Source organism: Echinops telfairi, unplaced genomic scaffold (genome assembly GCF_000313985.2).
Source record: "Echinops telfairi isolate 266 unplaced genomic scaffold, ASM31398v2 ScPeMD7_3509;HRSCAF=4178, whole genome shotgun sequence".
Lineage (NCBI taxonomy): Eukaryota > Metazoa > Chordata > Mammalia > Afrosoricida > Tenrecidae > Echinops > Echinops telfairi.
This window is the reverse complement of record NW_022107407.1, coordinates 771,775-788,519: the sequence shown is the minus strand read 5'-3', so window position 1 is coordinate 788,519 and position 16,745 is coordinate 771,775. Positions and strand designations below refer to the sequence as shown.

Below are 16,745 nucleotides of genomic sequence, written 5' to 3'. Positions count from 1 at the left end.
CAACCACATGCAGTAGATGAATAGGACCTACTAGTGTGCGTCAAAGTGTCCAATTTTTAGTTAAGTCCCAATCATCAATTTGTTATCTACTGGGGGTCACTTCCAGTCCATGGAGAAGGATATCATACTTAGGCAGCGAAAAAGAGCAAGGCCCTCAACAAACAAGACAGATCGACAGTGGGCTCAAGTACAGCAACAATTGTGAAGCTGGCACAAGAGCAGGCAATGCTCCATTCTGTTGTGCATAGGGTCACTTTGGGTTGGAACTTACTCACTTGCACCTAACCACAACAACATGATGTGTGGTTTTGTTGTTTGATCGTGTCTTTATGCTCTGGAGTAGGGCTTTTAATTTTTCTCAGTGATGGTTTTTATGGCTCTGGGATTTACTTAGGTTTTTAGTCCATCTTTAGGCTGTTTTTGTGTATGGAGTGAGGAGGCATAGGTCTTGTTTCTTTCTTCTGTGGATGGACAACCGATTTTTCCAGTACCATTTATTGAAGAGACAATCTGCTCCCCATTCTGTTTTTGGTCCTTTGGTGAAGGTCAGTTGTCTGTAGGTGGATACATTTATTTCCTATTCTCATCATATCAGTTCAAGGCTCTTTTCACTACTGTGTCTGTATAGTAACTTGATGGCAGGTAGACATAAGCCTCCCGACTTCTTCTTCTTTCGTAGTTCTTGGCTTATTGTAAGTGTGTCACCTCTCTATATAAAGGTGATAATTATTTTTCCATTTCTTTCAAGAATCAAGTTGAGCACTGGAAGTGTCAGGAGTGCTAGGGTGCTGCCAGCCCCACATGTTAGGTGCAGAGTCTGCAGCCCCAAGCTATCTGTGGGTGTGGAGGATTGTATCTTCTCTGAGCACTTGGAGCCCCTGAAGAAAAAGGGCTGCCTCAGACCCTTTCCATTCTCCTTCTAGGTTCAGACTTGCCACTGATTCACCCCGTTGCCCACACCCACAGTCTCTGAAGTGTGAAGGCTTCAGATCGCTCAGCTTTTATCATAGTTTCCAAGATTTCAGGCATGTGGATTTTCTTTTATGCTGTTTACTCCGATTCATTGTATATAGATTTTCTTTTGTATGTGTCCAAGCAGCTATCTTGTCCCAGGAAACAGTTCCTTTAGGATTTTATAAAATGCCATCTCCTGAAACGGTTGAACATTCACTAGTTATTGTTTTTTTAGTTAGGTTATCTCTGTATATTCTTTCCATCTTCTTATAATGCTTCCTGCATCATTTAATATTTTGCCATAGAATAAATACTTCAATATTGTAATTATGGCTTACCTTTTCGACTTCATTCTTTAAGCTTGAAAATGTTGAGTACATGCCTCCCTTTTAGTATTCCAATTTAGGTTTTGACACATTTCATCATATATTTTACTTTGTCTTCTCAAGCCACCCTTGAACCCCAAAACAGAGGAAAGCTGTCTTACATCATTTCTTTCATTTGCTTTAGCTACTTTACCAACAAAAGAAAGTATTCAGAGCCTTTTTGTAACATCAGTTTTTGTTCTTCCTTTCTTCCTTCCTTCCTTCCTTCCTTTTTAATGACCTTTTACTTTCTGCATGTATAATGTCATCCCACAAAGTCATCTGACCTTAGGTCATTCATGTTTAATGTGTCAAGTCTATTATTGATATGTTCTGGACATTCAGATGGTATGTACTACAAGATATACTTTGGCTCTCATGGACTTGTTTCAATTTTCTTCAGCTTCAACGTGAACTTACATATATGAGCAATTAATAGGTCTGTTCTGTTGATCTTGCTCTAACTTATTATACTGAGATTTTCCATCCCTTTCCACAGATGTAGTCCATTTGATTCCTGTGTATTCCATCCTGTGAAATTAACCAGTTTATGTCATGAAAAAAGCATTTTCAATGAATGTCTTTGGTTTTGTAAAATGCTATCATGTGGTCTCTGGTGTCATTTCTATCACAATGATTATAGTTTCCACTCTTGATGTTTTTCTTTGATTCTAACTGTTGTATTCCAATCTCTAGTAGTTATCAATGCTTCTTGATTGCATATTGATTAACTTTAAATTGCAGAATTTGTTTTAAAAAATCTTGTACTTCTCCCTGGCATTCAAAGAATAAGGCCAGAGTGTTAGAAGAAGTAAGGGAAGGGTGCTCCTTAGAGGTATACTTTGGGCAAACTGTTAGGAGAGACCAATCCCTGGGAAAGCACATAATGTTCGGGAAAATTGAAGGGCAACAAAAAAAAGGAAGACGCATAAGAAGTGGATTGACAAAACGGCTGCATAAATGTACTTAAACATAGGAACATTGGTGCGGACAGCGCAGGACCCTCCGGTGTTTCGTGCTGTTGTGCACAGGGTCACTATGGGTCAGAGCTGACTTGATGGCACCCAAAAGCAACTTCAATTTCTTCCTCGACTTAGGAGTTCATGTGCAAATTTGAATGATCTTTGCATTAACTGGTCTTCAGTGGAGGTGTATGGGTATTTTCTTACCACTGACAGCACTGGACGTCAGGATAAAGCTTGAAATGTTTTTGAGACTATGATGCCATTCTTCTCAATCTTTTAATTCCTGTCTGAATAGGTGATATGATTATCTGATTAAAAATGACCAATACCTGTCTACTCCAGCTCATTAATGTCTAGGATATCAACCTTCATGTGTTGTATTTCACTCCTGACAACTTCTAAGTTTTCTAGACTCATTGTTCCTACAATGTAATTCCAATTATTCATGGGTGTTTGCCAGTATTTTTCTCTCTTTGAGTCATGCCATATCAGCAATAAAGGTCCTACAAGATTTACTTTATCTGCATAATTTATGTAGACCCTCTTTTAAGGAAGCAGCTCTTTCTACTCCTACTTTGAGTGCTTTTAAATCTTAAAGCTGATCTTCACCATTATACCACATAATGTTCAGCTGCCATTCACAACATCTTTACTGTGCAGCTCTGTTAGAAAGAGATGGTCCAGACCTTCTTAATAGTCTGTCTTAGTTTAAAATATCACTAAAATGTGACCATTCGGGGTTATCGTGCCCATCTTCGAAATAACAGTGCCATATCTTCCAGAGTCACAGCAACGCATAATGTAACACAACACAAAAAGCTCACGGACAAGTGGTGGACTCAGTATGAAGGGAAGAAATAGCTATGATTTTTGAAAACATATCTGGAATTTGTTTTATAAAAGCAACAAAATCTGTATTTCACTTTCTATTTTTACATTTCATCATATACCTCTATGGTGTATAAATCCTTTACTACGTAATAAATAAACACATTATAAGTAATTACATATATATTTTTGAAGTCCCCTTTTCTGAATTGTCTACACAATGTACCTAACATACAAAAACTGAGTTTTGTCTTATATATCTCTCTTATATTTCCTCTCATACTTTCATAGATTTTTGTATGCCGTCCTTTAAGAGGTTCCAAAGTTATGTATTTGCATTGACTTGAGAGATGCTTATTTTCAATAGCTGAAAGAGGTTACATTTCTACCCTTTGCTCTTCATACAAGTCTAGAATTTAGTTGCACCCTTTCTGCACATCTCCCTAGCAGGAGATATTGACAACTTTTTCTGGGCTATCACTTCAAGAACGCTTGGGTAGCCTTGGAAAACAGAGCAAAGATTTGTTTCTTCACCAGCTTGATAAAAATCATGGCTGCGATCCACCCGCTCGTCCACCGCCCACTCTGAGGGAGGAGACAGGACTTTTGCTCCCTTCAGCAGTGACAGTGGAGAAAATTACGGGAGCAGTCCCACCTCTCCAATGGGGTCGCTGTGAATTGGCATCAACCCAAGAGCAGGGAGCTTGTTTCTTTATTGTTGTTTTATTTTATGGCAAAAAAGGGGTCAAGTTTGCTACAGCCCTTTAAAGTAATTGGGAGTTCACAAGCTCAGGGTTTCTCTGTTGTAACGCAAATCCTGTTAGCACTGCATCTAACTAGGCGGAGTCCTCACTGTTTACGTAGTGTTAAGAAGCAAGAAGAATTGATGTAAATATGAAGGTCGTGCTGCTGGCTGTGCTTTGGTTAATGATGTTGCTTTTTCTTTACCCCGACCCTGGAATCGTGTGCCTTTCCCCAGCACCTAGATTATTTTGGCAGGCTAGCTTACTAGCTTGCAAGTACAGTAAAAAGCTTACTTTTTCAAAGTTACTGGCAACTGTAACGATGAAACTTTTGTTTGCTTATTTAAAAATATCTTACCTCTTAGATCCAACCTTAGTTTACCAAGTTGTCATTTCCCTTTACAGTATGTCTGGATAAACTAGGCTGACAGACTGCCAAACTGACTGTAGACTTTTTAAGCCAATAACTCTTTCCTTTGTATCCTGACTAGCCTCCAGCTGCACCTTCTTTTACTGTCCCTATTAATAAGCAAGTGACACATAAAATGTCTTTATTTCTGTACCACCTCTTTTGCTCTCATCAACACAATTTTTATTTAAACACTCAAAGGTAAAAAAACATATATAGGGAGCACCTATATGTACTCAACATCTGCCTTAAGTTATAATATCAAAAACACAATTAAATTCTGTCCCAAATAACTTCTGTCTTAATTTGGGGTGTTTATCACTCTAGTGCATGCACTCATGGTATTTACCTGCACTACATATTGTGCATCTAAAATTATACATACCTTTGGTTTCCAAGCTTTCTATAAATAATATTATACAATCTTTTTGAAAATGACTTTTTTTGTGAAACATTTTAATTATACAATCCATCCAGATATATATAGTTAACTCTATTTTATTAATTTTAACTATAACATAATAGTAATTTAATGACTGTCACCACTTACAGGGTTGCTATGAGTCAAAAGTGATTCAATGGCAGTGAGTGTTTTGGATTGATAGAAATGCAGCTGGTTTTCAAGCCTTTGCTATTATTAATTGCATTACTATAAATATCCATTTACTATCCTTACACATATATACTAAAATTTCTCTAAAATTGTGGTATGCATAATAGGGTATCTGATCTCCCTAACTTTGTGGGCAGAGGTAGTTTTACATATATATGTGTGTATGTATGTGTATATATATATATATATACATATATATAATATATATATATAAAATAGGGTATCTGATCTCCCTAACTTTGTGTGCAGAGGTAGTTTTACATATATATGTATGTATGTGTATATATATATATATAGATATATATAGATATATAGATTCAATATTCAGATTCTGAATTTCAGCCAACCAGCTGGGTAGGAAATTGTAGCAGTTTTCTTTTCCAACAATACCTTTACTATCCTTTTTTCTAATATACAAAAAAAAGGGAGGGGGGTGTTCTTATTCACTCAAGATGCATAGATCTGAGAACCAAAGACCTTTGAATCTCAAGTAAACAAATAATCTGAAATAACAGGCACCAATGAATATGCCTTTAACACAGATACAATAACATCCCTTATCCACTCACTAAGATATGCATTTTCAATAAATTTCATTATTTTCATAAGTTTTCATATTTAAATGTTTATGACCAACTGTGTATTTATATAGAAGGAACTTAATATTATAACTAATCAATGAATGGAATGAAAGTATTTTAAAGTTTTGAAACATATTATGTCTTATTTTATTTTGAATGATTTATATTGTTGCTGATGCTGAGGAGAATACAAAAAGCAAATCACAAAACAATTCAACAAATTCTATAATCAGTCTTCTTAAGCAAACCGTTTTTGCCACAAGAAACATGACAATAAATATATTTTTTCCACAAAGGTATATGATAAAATGGACAGAGAAAAATGCTTCAATCATTAACATAAATTACTTTAGGTAAAGTTCTGTCATAAGAGAGTAACCAGAAACCTGATTTCAAGGAGAAAATGATACAATGTCCTAGTCCCTTTCTATAACCGCTGTTTCAATCCACTTTGTTGACAGCCTTCCTCTTTTTTACTGCCCTTTCCACTTTCTTAATCATGATGTCCTTCTCCAGGGACTGATCCAAAGTACATGATGTTGTTTAGGTAGCTTAAAAATCTTAATTATGTAAATTAGATACCAATAAAACTGTTGGGGGAAAATAAAAATGATGTTGGAGGAAAACAAAAAAAGATAATACTGTCTGCTAAACATCTTGCAAAATTTAAACAATTATTTATTAGTTGATTAAAAACATTAAGGAAAAATAACAAAAGATACTAGTTAAAAATATTACTTTCAGAAAAGGACTTAACCGTCTTAGTTTGCAGATTCTGTTATAACATAAATACCACCTATTTTGGAAGGTGACAATTCAACTACATCACTCCCTATCATTTTTTTTTAGAGTGTATGGTTCTGACATCGTATTCAAAATAGTTTAAAAATACATTTTATCATCACTATCATATTTATATAAAGCAGTGGTTCTCAGCCTTCCAAATGTCACAACCCGTTAATACAGTCCACATGTGTGGTGACATCCCAACCATAAAATTATTTTCATTGATACTTCGTAACTGTAATTTTGCTACTGTTATAAATCGGGCAACCCCTGTGAAAGGGTCTTGTGACCCCCAAAGTGGTCGCGACCCACTAGTTGAGAACTGCTGATCTAAAAGAATTAAAGATGAGCTCCAGTTTTCTGAAGATGAAATATAACATGAGTCCCCAAAACAAAAACCTACTTATTTACCTTCCAGATGAGCTCTGGAAGAGCAGTTGTTAAAGTGCTCAGCTGCTATAACCAAAAGACTGGTGGTTGGAACCCATCTACAATTCCACCACAGAAAGATGTAGAGAGGACAGCTTTGAAAACCCTATGAAACAGCTGTCCTCTGTCCTCTAGGGTTGTTAAGATTCAGAATTAATTTAATAACTGAGTCTGGTTTTTGTCTTTCCCTCTCACTCTACCTTTGTTTTATTACTATGAAGAATACACAGTGAATCTGTGGCAATACAGATTTTATTTTAAATTTAGCTATCAAACTATTTTTAAGTAAGTAGGTATTACGTGATTGGCAAGCAGTACAAGCTGACAGTCAGTAATTACTTTTGTTCATGTGGAAATTTCTTCTACTTTATAGGTTCCTTTTTTGGGATTATAAAATGTAATATTACCGTATTTTAGATTACTCTGCTGTTACATAGGGTATAATATTTCCCCAAAGCTTTTCTGGGACTAAGTCAATGATTAGCAACACACAATAGTGGTCCAACTCTCTAAACAACAATCATTAGACAAAATGGACACCTTGTCCCAAATGCACAAATACGCATGGGAAAAAACTAATGTTTTAGACTTAGACTTGTGTACTTCATTTCCCCTGGCTAGTGTGTTAAGAAATGGCATGCATTTTAAGAGTAAGTAACAATGCTTGTATTCTGGCACAGACATGCTACTTCTATTACATAATGAAGTGAACAACAGAACTACAAAGGCAGGAGTGGACAGGGAGCTGTCTGTTTAAACAGAGTAAAAGAAGAGTGAACAAGGGAACTCTCTTCGTCACAGAAGTACATGACCTCAGAATATATTACATAGGAATCATTTCAATATGTTACCCCCAAGCCAGAAATGCCAAATGCTTTTCCATTCAACTTAATACGTACTTCTGAATTCCCATAAACAAGGACTACATTAAGAGCATGATTACTGAAAGGAATCCAGAAAGAATAAGGGAATGAATGTAGAAATTAAGAAATTATGCAGAACACTCTAATTGTAGTAACTACATTTTCATATCTTCATAGTAATACAAAACACAGTCACTTGCAGAGCTGGTTCAGATCATTTAAATACCAGACACATTTCAGTCCTCTACATAAACCGTTTGGAAGTTATATAAGTTCCTTTAGAAGGCTAAATCTCAAGCCCATCATAACTTAAATACGTGATTGGCTTGCAAACAATTTGTCTGTCTCCAACCCTTCTGTCACTCCTTTCTAGCAGCTCTTTCGGCCAGAAGATGTATAGTCTGGATGAGATGTTACAAAACCAAATCAGTCTGGAGACAAAAGCAGTTTAGAAATTCACTTCATATTTTCTCGGTGTCCACCAGCTCTCCCTACCATAATTTTATCAGTTAGGAAGAAGCTTAAATTGTATTTACATATGTTTTGTTATTACAATAAATTTTCACATAGATACACAAGGCAAGAACACTAGAATGATTTTGGGAGTGTTGTACTAGGTTTCAAAGATTTACTTACGCAACTCTTAATGTCTCTAGTCTCCAAAGGGAGCGTGCATAGACAGATACAGCACCTCCTTCATAATGAACATTTCTGTGAAACAAAAAAAAGCAAATCTTAAGTTGAATTCTTATTTTTCAAGATGACTGAATGAGAAAATGTGTGAATTGTATGGACAGACAGATTACGTCATACTGAGAGGCAATAGGCAAAAGATCTAACAAGAAAAGCAACCCAATAATAGTAACAATGATCAACATGCTTGTCCTTAAGAAAACATTTGATGTAAACATATTCCATTATTCTTATTCTCTCACCTATTCTAATTTCTCTCTCTGAAACTAGAATAGAGTTGTTTGACTCAAAGCTATGACTTTAAGTACATTTTAATATATTTTATATCAATAAAATACATATAAATATTTGCAGTTCTAACTTCTTTGAGATTTAAAACATTTTAAAGAAATGTGAGGATAATTTTTTTTATTTTTAAATATAACAAGCTTCAAAATATTAAAATCAACTTAAAATTCATTGTCATCAACACATTCCGGTTCATAGCAACCCTATAGGACAGAGTGGAACTGTCCCCTGTGAGTTCCTGAGACTGTAACTCTTTAGGCGAGTAGAAAACCCACTGACTCATTGGTGATCTTGAATTGCTGACCTTGTTGTTAGTAATACAATGTGTAAACCACTACAAGAAAAATATACACGTAAATTGTAAAATCACAAAAGCCTTTTCAGATACAGATCACACACATACATGCAAACACACACAACATCCAAAAGTATAATAATAATTTGCTAATATGCCAGACATATGCTAAATCGTGTACGTACACCATCCAAATTCATCTTTGTATACTCAACCAAAACCCAACTTTCAACCCTATAGATGGACAGAACTGCCCCTGGAAGTTTCCAAGACTGTAACTCTATATGGGAGTAGAAAGCCCCGTCTTTCTCTCAAGGAATGGCTGGTGGTTTCAAACTGCTGACCTGGTGGTGAGCAGCCCAACACATAAACACTAAACCCCAGGGCATAGAGACTCCCTAAAAAAGCTATTCAAAAAGAACTCTACCCATCCGAGGGCTATGTTGTAGCTCATTCATCTTACTCATGTAACTTTCTTTTCAGAGAAGTATCTCCCTCTTTAGTGGGTCTTCTCTTCATTCAAGTACATGCAAGTTCGCTTGTCTTAAACTTGACACATTTCCCTCTCCTGCTCTATTCACTTTCCAGACTCTATTGAAGACCTTCCTGTGGGTTTTCAATGAATTCAGTTTTGTTTCAAACCACTTCTCAATGATGACTTTTAAATTGCCAAATCCAATTAATTTTTTTAACCACCAAAGACATTATGGGAAATATTACATAGTTTTCCTAAAAAATCAAAATTGATTAGACAACAGCTAACAAGCACTGATTTTAGACATTCGTGAGACAGTTGAAAACACTTGAATAGTGATTGGACATATGATAATAAAAATTAATTAATATTTTTTCATTTTACTAGGGGCTCATACAACTCTTATCATAATCCATACATACATCAATTGTGTAAAGCGCACTTGTACATTCACTGCCCTCATCATTCTCAAAACACTTCCTCTCCACTTAAGCCCCTGGCATTAGGTCCTCATTTTCCTGCTCCCTCCCCACTGCCCCCTCCCTCATGAGCCCTTGATAATTTATAAATTATTATTTTTCATATCTTGCCCTGTCCGACGTCTCCCTTCACCCACTTTTCTGTTGTCCATTCCCTCTTTCCAACCCACTCTCCCTCAACACTCCCAGTATTGCCACTCACACCACTGGTCCTGAAGGGATCATCCGCCCTGGATTCCCTGTGTTTCCAGTTCCTATCTGTACCAGTATACATCCTCTGGTCTAGCCAGACCTGCGAGGTAGAATTCGTATCATGATAGTGGGGGCGGGGAGGAAGCATTTAGGAACTAGAGGAAAGTTGTATTTTAAGTTTCCTAAACTCTTTCACAAATGTCTTTTTTGGTTGCTTTTTCAAAACAAGATCCCCAAAAGATTCATTTATTTCTTAGGTATCTTTTCTCATTGTTTCCCCTTCTTCTTCTTATTTTGTTGGGGGAAACATTTGTTTTGTTGCACAATTTGCATTTTTAATTTTATAATTGGTTACCCATGGTATTTTTTAGCATGCACACTAACATGGTAGTTGCTTAAAATCTAGTAGCATATTCCAGTTCATGTTTCATATTTTTGGCAAAAAATTTTTAGAAAGTGATTTTTATAGTTTTAAATAATATAACACAATTGAACATCACTACTTTGGCCATTAAATTATAATAGCTGGATTAAGTTATTAGAATTCACTGATCAATTTTAGTATCATAAAAATATACAACAAGCTATTCTCTGCCTCATGATGGGATATAAAATCCAATGTCATATATGATCAATATGAGTCAGAATCTCTTCAATAGTATGAGGATGCACATAGGCAAGGATACAGACAAGGAACTACAAGAAATTCAAGTTCAGTTCAGAAGAAGATATGGAATTTAATTTACATGCTAAAAAAATAATTGGAAAAGATGGATTATTTGAAGAGATTGTGGCACTGAGATTAAAGAAAGTTATTAAAAACCCGTGATATACAAATGATAGCCCATTGCTGGCTGAAAACAAAGATAATACAATGAATATTCTAATGAAGATCTAAGTAGTGGATTATACCTCAACATAAAAAATGAACAAAAACCTTTACCATTAGACCAGTACACATTGTGATAAATGGAGAAAATATTGAAATTGTCAAGGATTTCATTTACCTGGATTCGCAATCAAGGACCATGGAAGAAGTAGTCAAGTATTACACTGGACAAATCTGCTACAAAAGACCTTTTTGAAGTGTTAAAGCACACAATGGCACTTTGAAATTAAGGCACTTTATCCCAAAGCATTAGAAAGCTGCATAATGAATAAGGAACACTGGAGATGAATTGATGTACTGGAATTACAGTATTGGAAAAGAAGATTGAATATAACATGGCCTTCCAGAAGAAGTTCTTCAAAATAAGAGTGGTGGGTAGACTTTTCATTGTCAAAAACTTTGAACATATTATCAGGAGGAACTAGTTCCTGATAACACTGTGCTGAACAAAAGAAAGGTGAAAAAAAGGAAAACCTTCAATGAGATGCACTGACAGTGGCAACAATGGATTCACAGAGCAATGACTGTAAGGATGGCACTGGACCAGGCCATATTTCATTCTGTTGTAGATAGTTTCACTATCAGCAGAAACGGACACAACAAATCTTCATCAGAACTCAGCCAACCTCAGTTCCACACTCTCCTACAGCACAATGCCCTTATGCAAAAGTAGGTTCTTAGAATTCATTGTCAGGTATTACCTACATTACCCCTTTTGCTCACAATAATTTTAGGTATCAAATAAAATATATTTGCTGCCTCAAAATTCACATGCAATTTTACTAAGGACTTTTAGGGGACATGCCCTCATATCCTCTGATAGTAAAATGACAATATAAAAAATTAAAGCTCTGCTCATAATGCAGACGTTACAAAGATTAAAATATATTTCATTTCCTGAGTACTTTGTCCCTTTTGCAAAATTGGTTTCTGAAGTCTTGACTCACAGCACACAATCTGCCACATGTTCCAGCACTGTGGCTTACAGCCCATCCCAGGATTCACTGAACACATGGACGGGTGGTCGAAAACAGAGTGACAAATTTTTCTGTACAGAGATTTTCCTGTAAACAGTTTGGGGTTTGGGGGTAATAAAGTTATGAGTCACAACTACTCAAGTCTGCTGTTCTAATACAAAAGCACCAATAGACAACATGTTCCAATAAAATTTTATTCACAAAAGCATACTGAATTTGAGTCATGGGATTAAGTTCCCAGACCCTTGGTTTATAAATTCATTCCCACAATATTGGTTAATCTCAGAGAGAGCCAGGTTGATGAAAGTGAGGATCCAGGGTCTTTCATAACTAACTGAGAGAAAAGATAACTTCCAAATATGGAACTAATTTACCGTGAATCACATTACTAACATTCTGTTGTGACTATTTCCTTTTTCTCATCAAGAGAAATACAGATAAAGCTACAGTACAGATATGTTAGTTCATCCCCCAAATCTCCAGTTTGATAAAGGAATATGAAAAATAAATTATTACAACTGAATTACAGAAAAGAACAAATGGGCGTGTCCAATCTAATTTTGTTTCATCCTAACAAAGAAGCCTTACAAAAGTAGGTACTTGTAACTTCCAACTTAATATGCATTTGAGTTACAACAACCTTTGATAATAACCATCATGTGTATCTTGGCAAGTTATGAGAATGTGTATGCAAGGTCAATGGGGGCCAGGGGTGGTGCAGAGAAGTTGAGTTATGTGAACACATACCAAGCATTTGATCAAGATAATATGATGAAAAAGATAGGTGAGATAATCATTCATGTGGCAAGAGTGCTGGGTTTAGAATTTGATATGTTGAACTGAGCATATTCCAGGGGGAACTGATGGGTCAGGATATAAACTTTCAAGAGAAAATAAATGCTAAAGAAGAAAGAGACATTAAGAAAGAGTACGGACAATAAGAGAGAGCAATGTTGTCAAAAATATGTACACACAAACATATAAAACTAATTAATTAAATACATATATACAGTGAAAAGATTAGCTGGGTTTTCCCCCTCAATTAAATCTAGGGCTTCAGTTGCTTGAAAAAAATGGACCTAAATACTGATAACTTTGTTGAAGTTGGTAGACAGATTTGAGAAGCAGTGAGATGTCACCACAAACTATTTGAAGAAGAAACAAAAAAGGCACATACAGAAAACTCACTAATCTTTTGATTGGAAACATCATCCACATTCTCAGAAATAATCCAGAATAATCTAGAGCTTTCCACAAGTGGACTTAGTACCACTGTAATGAAATACTAATGTTGTCGAACTCATCTTTATCATTTGTATAAATATGTGTATTAAAACATATCTGTATGTTTTTATGTAATGTCCTTAACTTTCAAATACAAAGATGGAATTTATAAATATATTAATGAAAGTAAATAATGAAACTAAGAAATATGAGGTATTATATATACTTCTGTGAAAATCAACTTGCAATGGATTCATCAGAGCAGATCACCTTCCTGAGTTGGGAACTATTTGTACACTGTTTACTATACCTGATTATTACTCAATTACTACATCATCCCAAGCCCTTATTCTTTTTTCTGAGCCTCCAATGGTAGTTTACACTCACTTGGAGTGTTGATTGTTTATGACTGTAAAGCAGTGGGGCTATAAGAACCAGCTAACAAACTTCCTGCTTTCTAAATGTACATATAATTTGATTTCACTTTTTCAAGAGAGAAGCTAGAGTATGTAACAAGTTTATGCCAGAGAAAATAATAATAAAAGATAATTTAATCTGTTATGCCACATTTTGAGTGTTGACTTAATTATACAATTTATGTAGAGAAGATATTTTGTCAGCCTCTGAAGATCCCCTTCCTAATTATTGTACTTAATAACTGCTTATGTCGAATGCTATAGGAACAATCAATAATTTAAGAAATAGACATACTGATGTACTTTGCTTTGGTTAATAAAAGTTTGTAAAGGAATATAAGAAAATTTTCAGTATTTTTCAAACTAATGTTCAATTAATGTACAATCCATCATAGTATTCAATTCTCTTTGAAAATTTGTAGTTATTTAACAATCTCAACAAAATAGATTTTAAAAGTCAACATAGGAATGCATAAGAATTATCAGCACTTTTTTGAAATGTACTGTTTAAATAAAAGTATGCTAACAAATATGATTCATCTCTTTTTGGCATAAATTATTATTGTGGGTTCCTGTTGAGTAGATTATGAATTATTGCAACCCTGTACATAGTATTACAGAAAAGAACTGGTCAATGAAGTTTAGACTAACCATTGTTATTTTTAGGCGCCATCAATTAGGTTCCACCTAATAGCAATGTTAAATACAACAAAATGAAACACCACGCAGTCCTGTGCCAACTTCAGAATTCCTTATTGTTTTGGCAGTCCCAAGTATTTCAATATTCTTCAAAAACACCATAATTCAAACCAATACATTCTGTTGTCTTCTTTATTCACTGTCCAACTTTCACATGCATATGAGGTGACTAAAAACACATTGGCTTGGGTCAGGGGAACCTTAGTCCTCAAAGTAACATCCTTGACTCAACACTTTCAAGAGATCTTGTGAAGCAGAGCAGTACAAGGTACAGTTTGACATTAGCTATGCTATCACTTGTTTTACCTCCTCTTCTATTTGGCCTGAATTTCTGGAAGCTTCTGTCAGTGTATGCCTGCAACCATTGTTGGATGATAATAAGAAAATTTATATTAATTAAATTGATAAAGTAATGTTAATTATATTATTATCTTGAGAATTAATTAAATTGTAAAGTTACATTAATTATATTTTTCTACAATTTGAGCATTCTGTTCGGTAACCTTTTTTGGGAATGGGTACAAATATGGATCTCTTCCTATTGATTGGCCAGGTAACTGTCTTCCAAATTTCTTGACATAGACAAGTGAATGCTTTCAGTGGTACATCAGCTTATTTAAATATTTAAATTGTTATTCAATCAATTCCTGCATGAAGGAAGACATCGGGCAGTGTAAGACATGAAAAAATAACAATCTATAAATTATGAAGGGATTATGAGTTGGGGGGGAATGAGGAGCTGATATCCAGGGCTCAAATTGAAAGAAAATGTTTTGAAAATGATGATAGCAACATATGTACAAATGTGCTTGACACAATGGATGGATATATGGATTTTGATAGGAGCTGTACAGGTCCTCAATAAAATTATTTTTTTAAAAGAAGTAATATATAAATATCTTAAATAACAGATTTATTGTTTTTTGTTAAGTACTATTTCATATTTTCTATTACCTTTTTTTAATTAAAAGAATATTTTATTGGGGGCTCTTACAGCTCTTATAACAATCCATACATCAATTGTATCAAGCATATTTGTACATATGTTGTTGCCATTACTATTTTCGAAATATTTACTTTCTTTTTTAAAAAGTCATTTTATTGGGGGCTTGTACTCTTATCACAATCCATACAAATATCTATTGTGTGTCAAGCACATTTGTACATTTGTTGCCCTCATTCTCAAAATATTTGCTTTAAAACTCTTATATAATCTTATATAATCAAGTTTTGTGTATCTCATTTATTATTATTTAAGTATCAATGGGATGAAATAATGAACTACCACGTCATATATATATATATATATATATATATATAGTAATACTTAAAGCAGTCATTATATCAGTGCACCAGTTGTTAAATTATGAACCCCGACCACTACCTCTACTGTATCAAGTATCATGTCCTCCTCCAGGGACTGGTCTCTCCTGACAACATATCCAAAGTATGTAAGATGAAGTCTTGCCACCTTTGCCTTTAAGGAGCACTCTGGCTGTATTTCTTCCAAGATGTGTGTGTTTGCCCATTTGGCAGTCCATAGTATTTTCAATATTCTTAATCAGCACCACAATTCCAATTCAGCAATTGTTCTTCAGTCTTCCTTATTTAATGTCAAAGGTTCACATGCATATGAAGCAATTGAAAATACCATCGTTTGGGTTAGGCTCACTATTGTCCTCAAAGTAATATCCTTGTTTTTAAACACTTTAAAGAGGTATTGTGAAGCAGATTTACGCAACACAATGTATAGTTTGATTTTTTAAAATTATTTTACTGGGGGCTCATACAATTCTTATCCATACATACATCCATTGTGTCAAGCACATATGTACATTTGTTGCTATCATCATTCTCAAAACATTTGCCTTCCACTTTAGCCCTTACTATCAGTTGCTCATTTTCACCTTCCCTCCCCTTCCCCCCTCCATAATGAACCCTTCATAATTCATAGCTGATTATAGTTTTGTAATAAGTTACACTGTCCAATGTCCCTCCCACCCTCTTTTCTGATGTCCCTCCCCCTGGGAGGAGGCAATACTTAGATTCTTGTAATCAGTTCCCTCCTTCTACCCCACATTCCCTTCACCCTCCAGGTCTCGCCCCTCTCACCACTGGTCCTGAAGGAGTCATCTGTCCTGGACGCCCTGTGTTTCCAGTTGCTATCTGTATCAATATACATCCTCTGGTCTAGCCAGATTTGTAAGGTAGAATTGGGATCATGATAGTGGTGGGGGCGGGGAGCATTTAAGAACTAAAGGAAAGTTATATGTTTGATCGTGTTGCCCTGCACCCTGATTGGCTCGTCTCCTCCCCACAAGCCCTCAGCAAGGCAGTGTCCAGTTGCCTACCGATGGGCTTTGAGTCTCCACTCTGCACTCACCCACCTTTACAATGATATTTTTTGTTCTTTGATGCCTGATAGCTGATCCCTTCGACAGTCACACATGCTGTTGTGCTTCTTCCATGTGTGCTTTGTTGCTTCTGAGCTAGTTGGCTGCTTGTTTATCTTCAAGCCTTTAAGACCCCAGACGCTATATCTTTTGATAGCCTGGCACCATTAGCTTTCTTCACCACATTTG

General features: G+C 35.3%; 1 protein-coding gene across 1 annotated transcript in view; it reads right to left on the bottom strand.

Annotated features, from left to right (window-relative positions):
- Positions 1-16,745, bottom strand: part of RYR2 (ryanodine receptor 2) — an 805,653-nt gene that overhangs the window by 524,333 nt on the left and 264,575 nt on the right. Inside the window, exon 12 of the mRNA XM_045294222.1 lies at positions 8,173-8,247. Coding sequence (XP_045150157.1) covers positions 8,173-8,247 — 75 coding nt within the window. The remainder of the gene's footprint in view (positions 1-8,172; positions 8,248-16,745) is intronic.